Genomic DNA, 10,625 nt, shown 5'->3' with positions numbered 1-10,625 from the left:
CAACTTCTTCTTCGTGTTTTTAAGGCCAGTTATTTTGCTTCCCTTCCAGAAGCCTGTCCAGCAAACCCGGCCCGCTTCGCTGGGCACACTAAAATAGAATAGATATGGTTTAGAACAGAAAAGATATGGTTTTCATATTATTTATTTCTTTATTCTTTATTCAAGCGCTTTGGCATAAACAATATTTTTTGTTTTTCTATTTGTTTTTGAGTAAATATAAAATATAAATTGAAAATCAGGAAAAAAGAATATTGTTTTTAAATCCTTCTCCTTATGGCATCCAAATCAGAAAGAAATATTGACACATTGTAACTCACACTGTAAATTTGACAGTTCAGTTCCGCCCCAAGCGTTAAAAAAGTAATCGACATTATGGCTGGTTCAAAAGAACGCTGTACGCGTTGCCAGTGTTCCGAATTACAACCAAACTTTACGAAACCCATTTTCAATACTTACTTAACAATGTGTGTAAGTTTGGTTTAATTCGGTGCAAAGACACGTCGGGTCCACGTTTTGGCATATATTTCGAGACCCTAGTCATCAATAGATATGAAAATTACCCCGTATTAAAGCACTTATCAACAGCTTTCATTTGATACCCATATTGTACAAACACATTCTAGGGTCCACGTTTTGGCCCCCTGTGTGTTGGAGCCTAGTTGCCGTCCATTTTCCTTCCGAGCGATCCTGCAGATCTTCACTAGATCAGCCAATTTTTTGCTCCATAATTTAGTCCCACGGGTGTAGAGGAAAGAAGGTCCACTGTGCCATAATCTCCAGTGACACAATGAACACTTATAAGTGCTCTTATTTTATTTTATATATAATATATATGTATATATAATTGGAGCTTCCATCCTTTTTGGGTGTTGGTGGAGCTCCTCCTCCTATTTATGGCGTGCGTCTTGATGTTGTTCCACAAATGGAGGGACCTACGGATTCAAGCCGACTCCGAACGGCAGATATTTTTTATGAGGAGCTTTTTCATGGCAGAAACACACTGGGAGGTTTGCCATAGCCTGTCGAGGGGGACCGCTATTAGAAACAACTTTTTCTTAATTTTTTGATCTTTCACCGAGATTCGAACCGACGCTCACTCTCTGAATTCCGAATGGTAGTCACTCTAGCTTTTTAAACCTTTGACCATAGTCATAATAACAGCAGGTTTAATGAGTATTTTGCTTTTTTCTACAAATGGAGGGCAACAGGATTGCTGCGAAGACAAACAATTTTTAAGAAATTTTTAATTTCAATGCTTCGCTGCCAATAGCGAAATAAGCTAGAAATTTTCAACAACACACGTATTAACCATCAGCTTGAATATAATTTTCTTCAAAACAATTGCAATTATTCATTAAATTTTAACAGCTAAGTGCAATTGACAAATAAAACCTTCAATGATGCGAATGCTATTAGATTACCTTTATCGCATCTTTAAAATGAGATCTGTCAAATGACTTGTTATCTACATCCCACCTACCAATTCAAACGATTTTTAAAAGTCATTTTCAATTGAAAGACAAAAATTTGGTCCACTATTAATTCATATATACCATATATTCAACTTTAAAGTCTTTTTATAATCCAGTATTTCTTAATTCGGAATTATCTGAGGAATTAATTGCAAATAGAGCGGATTACAACTATACTTAATTCTCATAATTTAAGCGGATTAGGGGAATTTTCACACATCTGACAACACTGTACGTGATCTAGAATTACTTATGTTTTTGTTTTTTCTATTGTTTCATATTTGATAGACGTTAGTGACAGTATCAGTTCAAATTTCAAAGAGCAAGCTTCTTTTTGCGGGTGTGGATTTTAAGAAAAAATAAATCTACAGTACTAGGTAAGTGCTAATGTTTTCTTTTTTATTTTTGGGTTATTATTGTGTTATATACTCATATTTTTTTGATGATTTCTAATTTTCTTATTTATTAATTGGGTTTTTATAGAAATAAATTGAAAATTTTGCCTTGTAGAGATGGCGACGTGTGCTGACCTCACACCAACTAAAAAAGCAAAAACTTCCACAATGTTGGAACATTGTGAATATACCCAGCGTCAAATAGCTGAGTTACTAAATGTTTAGCAGTCCACCGTTCGAAATAATAAAACTATTGTAAAACAATAGTACAGTAAAAACAAAGTACAGAAAATTTTGTTTGAGTATAATAATTTGGCCACCCACTGTACATTAATTGTTTTCGATGCAGTTTCAAGTAGGGAAATTGCAATTTAAGATATTTTTTTAAATAAATTATTATTTCTTAGTCCCAGGATAGCTAATAACACTTGTTGCTTGCGGTGCAGCTTTTACTGACAAAACTATTCAATAAACAAAGCAGCCATCAGTAACATTAGCATCTTAATCGGTAATCCCGATTAACACCGCTGTCTGTTTATACTATTACTGTACTCGTGCTTGTTATGGTGCCATTAGTAAAACAGTCTAAGCGCAGTGTAAGATGGCCTTGTGACACACACGAATATGGAATAGAGGAAGAGCTGCTTACTGCATCGTTGCATTCAAAAGTAGCATTTATACATTTCTTTAAAATGATGAATAATTTAAGTATTGCAGATTTTGTACGCAAACGCGTACTTTTCTAATATATTAATGATTTATAATATCTTTTTAGGACAGCTTTTACTTTCACGCTGTATTATTAACTGAAAAGTGGTATGGATCATTTTTTTGAAAGAAATACTCAAATTCCATTTCGCGCGAGTGTCTTTTAAAAATTCCTTAATAGTTATAAAAAAATGCGAATTGAGAATTAAACAAAATTCAACTCGTTTCTAATACTTTTACCTACTTACATCGAATATGTCAATATAATGTCAAAATTTATAATTTCCACATCACGTAGACGATATTGAGATACCTGTTTCCTTTATGGTGCCCGCACTCACCTGCACAACAACAACAACGTTATCGTAGTCCCTTTCTGTTGCCCGTGGGATACACAAAATTGAGCTACACTTGTGCTCGTAGAAAACAGCTGCTTTCCTTTGGCAACATATTTACAAAATAATTCGGTTTGTGTGTGCTTGTGTTCCGTAATATCGATACATAAGGCTTTCGTGTCAGCTGCTACGGAACGTTCGCTTACATTGGTGAGTGTGAGCACCATTACTTAAAAGTTGTATTTACATAGTGCAAGGTAACACTGGCCACGAAAATATTCTCTTGACGTTAGCCAATCCAAGATATATTTTTCAGTTGAGCTAAAAGAGCAGAGGTGTTTGAATATTATTTTATTATTGCCGCTTTGTTATTTGTTATTAACTAATGTTAATAAAATAACATATTTTAGGACGCAAAATAATCTATTCAACCCAACAGCTCATCGGTTGAGTGTAAAGTGCGTAGTAATTATTATTCATAATATTAAGGTGGAAAAGGTGTTTCATTTCGTAAAAAGTGAGATGTGTAAATAATCACACAAATAATAAAATACAAACATACCTACTTGGCGACAACTTGCTTAGGCTAGCGTGCATTCATTGTAAAAAGTGTCAGTGGCAGTGGCAGTTGCATAAATAAGTTGTTTGGTAGGTTGTGCAAAGTGGGTAAAAGTGTTGTGCTGCGATATTGTGCTCCAAAATATATTTGCCTTAAAATTGCCGCGGTTCTGAGTTACTATTCGAGGCAGCTTATTGTCAAAATTTGAAAAAAAAGAAAATCTACCGAGTGTTACAGATAGATTGATAGCTACATCGATTTTGAAATCACTTTGTGTTGCCTTTCGCCAATATTTTATAAAAAAGGAAGTCTAACAAGGCAGCAAAATTCAATTCGTTTTTGTTTACAACACTTCATTACATTCCAAAGCTACGGATCCGCCAGGGACTACCGTCTCTAATCCATCATCGGATACAGAGCAATTCGCGGCATCTGACAGTGACGGTGAACTGGCAACAGCAACCATAACCACAGTCACGGGTACAACAACGAGAGCAGCGGAGCCGTATATAATTCAACAAATTCGGAAAGGAAACCAGCAACAACAATATAATATTCATTCGCAATCGCCCTTTAAGCAGACCCATTTGACAAAAAGTACGGATATGGCAGCTGTGGTTCGTAAGAAACAGGATGACAAGTACCTGCAGGTGTTGCGAGAGTTGGTAACCAACGGTGGTGGTAATAGGCAATGCTTTGACTGTGGCCAAAAAGGTCCCACATACGTCAACATGACAATTGGATCATTTGTATGCACACGGTGTTCAGGAGTGCTGTAAGTGGAATAAATAGTTTGTCTAGTTAATCTAGTTTTGGATTTACATGAATGCCCTTACACATATCCCAAATTAATGAATTTTTTACCGATCTTTCTTATGAAATATCGCAAATTTCCTTTCTGTGGTTTAGTTAAAGTAATACATAAGTTTGTAATTTGCTTCCTCTCTCGCCGTTCGAAAAACAAAAAAAAAAAAATAAAAATAAAAATAAAAGTTATTGAAGTTTTTAGAAATGAATTAACTACACCATAAGTTGTAGTATTTTATTAGTAAATTGTAAAAAATTACGGGATATTGCTGCTTCCTATGAACTTATCGATGAAAATAAATTTGGAACAAACTTTAATTTTTTAGTGGTCCGTACTAGCTTAAAAAGTGGGCTAAATACAACGTATTTCCACGAAACAAATGGTGTTGTCAGCTTATATACTAAATGTATATATAAATTTTTACAGGCGTTGCCTTGATATCAGTAATTAAAATATTTCTACGCTTTTTTTAATTAGATGCATATTCGGTATATTTATTCAAAAGTATTTACATTTTGATTAATTTTCAACTAGAATGGACGATTGACTTACAGCAGCTTCTTTGAAATTCTGTTAACAAGAATACAATTTGTTGAAACCGAATGCAAAAATTGTTGACTCTGCCATTTGGCCGACGTAGAAATCAATGCAGTTGATACATTTTTCGTTGTTGTATTATTAGAAATATTCAATATTAATGCTGCTGAAGTGGCAGCATTTGACCGGAAATAAATCTTAGTCCTTACAGGAAAGTAGGTTAGAAACGGCTGCCACCTGAATGGTTGCAGTTGATAAGGCCTAGCTTGGTATGGTGGTTTTACTTAATCCTGAGCAAGCAGAGATTTTTTTTTTAAATATACCTAAAAGATGAATTTTCCATTAAATAAATGAAATTGAATTAAAAACTTAAAGATAATTCTAAAAATTGTTGACTGCTGATTAATGACTTTTATACACACTTTTGTGAACAAAGGTGTATGTGTATCTTCATGTGTGTATCGACGTAGATTCCAGATCATGACTCAGAATCAGTGCTGAAGCTATCAGTTAAGAATACATATTGAGCGACTCTTGTAGAATCTTTTCAGCGAAATTAATGGTGACTATCGTGAGACATTAAAATTAGGCTGTGGTATAGTTTAAGCCACCAGCAATTTCCTTTTCAGCCAGCAAGCTTTCATAAAGTTACAAATGGAAGGACGCAGGTATCAGGAGCAATATCAGTTATTGGTTTCCGACGCAACTAATAGAAGATCTGCTGCAACAAATAATATATGCATAACTGATATTGAGTCCGAACATAGAATCCCCTTTCCCCTTAGTATTTAGAGGAATAATGTTTAGGGCGAGGCTTCCATAAGAACTTATAATACTGTCCAGAATTATCTACTATCTCTTAATTACTTCGGAAGAAATCTGAATTTTGTTTAGTGGGAACAAACCAGTCTAACTTTCTCCTTCTGGTGAATTGGGTTGTTTTCTACAAATACCTCAAAAAGATTAGTTCGTTTTAAGATCTTCAGCGTTATTTAAATAGCGTAGGACACTGATATATACCAGGAATTGTTATACATTCCCATGGCAGCCGATTCTACGTTACCGGAATGACTCGGAAAGGGCTACCGTCACAGTAAACAAGCCCTGTCTAGTGAACAGCATATCACCCCACCCCTTACGTCACAGGAGCAACTCCTCGCAGCAACCTTGCTGCAAATGCTTCTCCTCAGGGCTGGAATCGAATCCAATCCTGGGCCAGAAGTATTATATTGCTGCGTCTGCCATAAACGGCCTGTTCAGGCCTTAAGACTCATAGGGAATGGTCCACACGGTATGTGGCCCCGTGTTGCTCCCGCCAGCAGGCGTCCAATGCCTCCACGGCTACTACTCCGCCTGATAGGATGGCACTACCAACCGCCACCACAACCCACACCTCTACGGTAAGGAACCTATCGGAGCAACACAACTCCCCCTACTTAACCCATCCCCTTCCCTCCTGCTCCAACCTCAGTGTGGGGACAACCTATCAGCTCTTGGTCCCCCGCACAGTCTGTTCCGTGTGCCAGACCGGAATACCTCGGAATCTGGCATCAGTCAAATGCAATTCTTGCAATGGCTGGTTTGTCATTCTCGGAGATGCTCCGGCCTGCGCACCACCCGTGAGTGGATAACTGACTACGTTGCCCTCTGCGGCAGAGCTCTGCACCCGCAACCGCCCCCCGTGGCGCGGCCGCTCACCATCATCAGGCCGCTACAACAACAACGGATTGCACAGTAGGCCCTACGTAGGCAACCCCACGCGTCCCTCACCCCCCGAGTTACAACGACCTTACCTAGAAGCTTCAAGCTTCTACAATTCAACTGCAACGGACTCACGAGCAAGGTCGACGAGATAGTTGACTTCATGAGCCGACACAGTATCAAAATAGCTGCGGTCCAGGAAACCAAGCTGCACGCTAGGCCCTCTCTGATCACCAGGGATGGCTATAACGTGCTCAGACATGATCGCGAGCGAGACACTGGTGGTGGCCTAGTGTTTATGGTCCACCATACAGTGCAGTATCGACTCATTGATGAAGGGATCGACCGCAGGGGCAGCACGTTAAAATGTCAAGGCATAGCTGTCCGGACAGGCGATTCCGAGCTCGAAATGTTTAATGTTTATATACCCCCTGTCACCTGCTGCCCGGCAGGATATAACCCTGATATAGGTGCGCTCATCAGAGGTGAAAACCGATTGGTTGTAGGTGACTTCAATGCGCATCACGGTCTTTGGCATTCAAGCCTGCCAAACGATCGTAGGGGATAGCAATTGACAGAGCAAATAGACGCTTCGACATTCAGCACTTTGAACGACGACGCCCCCACCAGGGTAGTGGACAATTGCAGCAGCTCGCCTGACCTAACAATAGCTAGCGCGGGTCTGATAAATAGCATAACGTGGCGACCTATGCTACCGCTTGCATCAGACCACTTGCCCATTATCGTCTCGATTGAGAGATCTGCCGACTTTCAAGGACATCCGTCCTCATTTTCCAGCCGAATCAGCCAGCTTGGCAAATGAGCGTGACCACCTACGCCAGGTCGATCCCGGGGATCCCCGCATAAGGGATCTCAATTTGGAGATCCGGCAACTGGTAGATCAACACAAGCGAACTAAATCGGTTGAGCACTTGAAGACCTGTAACCTCACCTCTGGGGTGAGTAAGCTCAGGTCCACCGTTAGGTCCCTGTCGAACCCCGTGAAGCACAACGACAAGGTGGCTATCACCTTCAACGGTTGCACTTCGTCGGACCCGAAGAGATGCGCGAGCTATTTTAGCCGGCTTTTTATACTGCATCCTCCGGCCGACACATCCAAGTGTCGTGCTACCAGAAGGCTGCACAAACTGACGAACGACAGTGCGCCACTTGCTTTCTCCGGTGATGAGGTTCAGGGGGCCATCAACAAATCAAAAACATCAAAAGCCATTGGCCCTGATGGACTCAACGCGCTGATGCTGAAGCACCTGGTACCATTGGGAGTAGGATTTCTGACAAGGGTCTTCAATCTGTCCTTGGCCACTCTCATCATTCCTGACAAGTGGAAAGCAGGGAGAGTGGTCCCATTACTGAAGGCTGGGAAACCCGCCAACCAAGGGGAATCTTATCGTCCGATAACTCTCCTTTCCCCAGTAGTGAAGACTTGAAGCCCTCCTACTCCCACTCTTCACCAAACACCTGGCCCCAGCCCCACATCAGCACGGCTTCCGACGAGTTCATAGCACCACCACTGCACTCACCGCCATAAACGCCCAGATAAACCGCGCGCTTAACCCCTGCGAGAGGTTTGTCCTAGTAGCGTTGGACCTGAAGAAGGCTTTCGACACAGTCAGCCATTCCACGCTACTAGATGATATTTATCAGTCGACACTCCTGCCAGGGTTGAAGAGGTGGTCCGCAAACTACCTGAGCGGTCGTCTCTCGTCAGTGATTTTTCGAGATCAAACATCAAAGCAGAGGAAGATAAAGCTGTTCAACTTCTACATCTCGAAGCTCCCCCAACCACCAGCGGGACTCTCCCTGGTCTCATACTCATAATGGCGTCGGGCAATGACATCGATGGCTTGTGTTCCAAAGTGAACAACTACCTCACCGACCTTTCTCGCTTTTTCACTGCGAGGAATCTCCAACTTTCCCCAAGTCAATCCACGGCGACCCTCTCCACCACCTGGACAAAGGAGGTCAAGCTGTCCCTTGAGGTAAAAGTCGACGACACACCAATTCCGACTGTAAACAACCCCAAAATTTTGGGTGTAACCTTCGACAGTTTGCTCTTCTTCTCAGCGCACACAACCGCAATTGCCACTAAAGTCCAAGCACGCAGTGGATAAAGCTACAGACATGCACAAAATACTGCTATTCGGGCAGCGACCGGGTGCCTCCTAAACTCCCCGGTTCGACACCTTCACAACGAGGCACAAACGCTTCCAGTAATGGAGCATAACAAACTGCTCAGCAAGTAGTTCCTGCTGGGATGTTACCGCAGGTTTCACCCCTGCAGACACCTGCTTGAGCCTGAGCCGCCTCCCAGGCACGTCAGTAGACATCTCTTAAACTACGCTGACGAAATCCAGGACAAAACTGACCGAAATCTACTGGACCTGACAGTGTTTAGACAGTCAATAAACGACATTCACCGGGAGTCCGTCACCACCTTCTTAAGCTCCCGTCCTGTGAATGCCGTAATCGGAGTCCAACCCAAACACCAGCAGATGAAGAGGTCCAACTTCCTCGTGAGACACGTGTAACACTGACACAATTACGTACTTGATATTGTAGCAGGTTAAACTCCTACTTATCCAGAATCGACCCCGACATACCAAACATATGTCCGGCATGTGAAGGAACCCCACACGACACTAACCACCTTTTCACATGCCCCCTAAAACCGACTCATCTAACGCCCCTCTCCCTCTGGACCCAACCCGTCGAAACAGCATGTTTCCTGGGCCTAGCTTTAGATGAGCTAGATGAAGATGACCGGTGATATGGCTGGCACTGGCGGGGCAACTATTACTGTTAACAAACAAACAAAGGAATTGTTGTATGTACATAGAGTAAATCAATTACCAGACCACTGAGCAATGGAGAAAGTACACCGACTTAAAGGCATCTCCTGTTGATTTTAGAAAAGCAACGTATTAGGCCTTTGCAAAACGAATTCAATCGATAAGCACAGAATTTATGCCTAAAACCTGAGTCTCCCATGTTATAGCAGGCAAATTTGCAGAACCGTCACTGTGCCTTCTTTCGAATGCAAAGCTCAACCAGGGCTATCGAAACGTCTTAACGTGAACGATATTAGATTATAATGCGTGGAGCTTTTCGGGCTAGTATAGTTACTTTTAACAATATTGGAGGTAAATACAGCGTCAAATTTCTAAAACCAATGTTTAACCATCAACCGTCAGGACTTTTGTGACGTTCCCATGACAGTCGGCTCGACGTTACCGTATCGGCGCAGATTTATATCTGACCAAGGGATGTCTCTCTCGCAGCATTCCCCAAATATTTAAGAGGTATCTTTCAGCTGTTACAACAACAACAGGCTTATTGTGTGAATTTCATTTGGTGGTTTGTTTCTTTATAAATATTCAATGTTTTATTATCACTAGACTATACTTTTTTCGTTTGCCGAGAGTTCGCTGGATATGAAAAATGTAAAAAAAACCTCGATTTTATAAAAAGTGCAATTTCCTTGTTAATATGTTCTCATTATTTTCCTGCAGTGAGACATTTCATGAAGGTCGTCTGAAATAGGCAAGTTTAGTTTTTAAATTAAATACACTGTCCACTCCAATGGATTTCACTCACCAATGTCAATTTGGTGTACATTTCTTTCCATAAGTCGTAGCTTTGCCAGAACTTCGAGGCTTGTTGAAGTCGGAAGTCCTCTATTATTAATGGATTCCTAAATATTAAATAATATGAATAACAATAATAAAAACATAATTCCGAAAAGAATGCCTTATTAACTAAAAAATAAGATATCAACAATGCACGAGTGTTGTGTGAATGTGCTTTTTGCCATCGCGTCAATGAAATCAATCAAAATGCAGCAGACAGGGTTCACGTTATTTATTCATTGAAATAGTGCATTTTGCATGCGCATAGAAAATACATAGTAAGAATGTGGCACATGTAGCACGTGTATTTCAGGCAACCCGCTACCAATACTGCACTTCAAATGGAAACGCTGCAACATACTCGACGTACATACACTGCATCAAAAAATTGTAAATACAGCACTGACTTTCGGAAGAAAGTGATAATACCTTTAGGATTAAACGATTTTTGGTGAAAATTTTT

At 40.7% G+C, this 10,625-nt stretch overlaps 1 protein-coding gene across 2 annotated transcripts in view; it reads left to right on the top strand.

Moving 5' to 3' along the window:
- Positions 1 to 3,792: 3,792 nt before the first annotated feature.
- The window catches only part of LOC128864273 (uncharacterized), a 107,609-nt gene continuing 100,776 nt past the window's right edge, over positions 3,793 to 10,625 (top strand). Inside the window, exon 1 of one of the 2 annotated variants that reach the window (XM_054103846.1) lies at positions 3,793 to 4,244. In XM_054103846.1, coding sequence (XP_053959821.1) covers positions 4,075 to 4,244 — 170 coding nt within the window. In that variant the 5' untranslated portion in view covers positions 3,793 to 4,074. The remainder of the gene's footprint in view (positions 4,245 to 10,625) is intronic. The other variant, XM_054103847.1, reaches the window with a different exon arrangement.

Source organism: Anastrepha ludens, chromosome 5, assembly GCF_028408465.1.
Source record: "Anastrepha ludens isolate Willacy chromosome 5, idAnaLude1.1, whole genome shotgun sequence".
NCBI classification, from domain to species: domain Eukaryota; kingdom Metazoa; phylum Arthropoda; class Insecta; order Diptera; family Tephritidae; genus Anastrepha; species Anastrepha ludens.
This window is presented reverse-complemented; position numbering and strand designations above follow the sequence as displayed.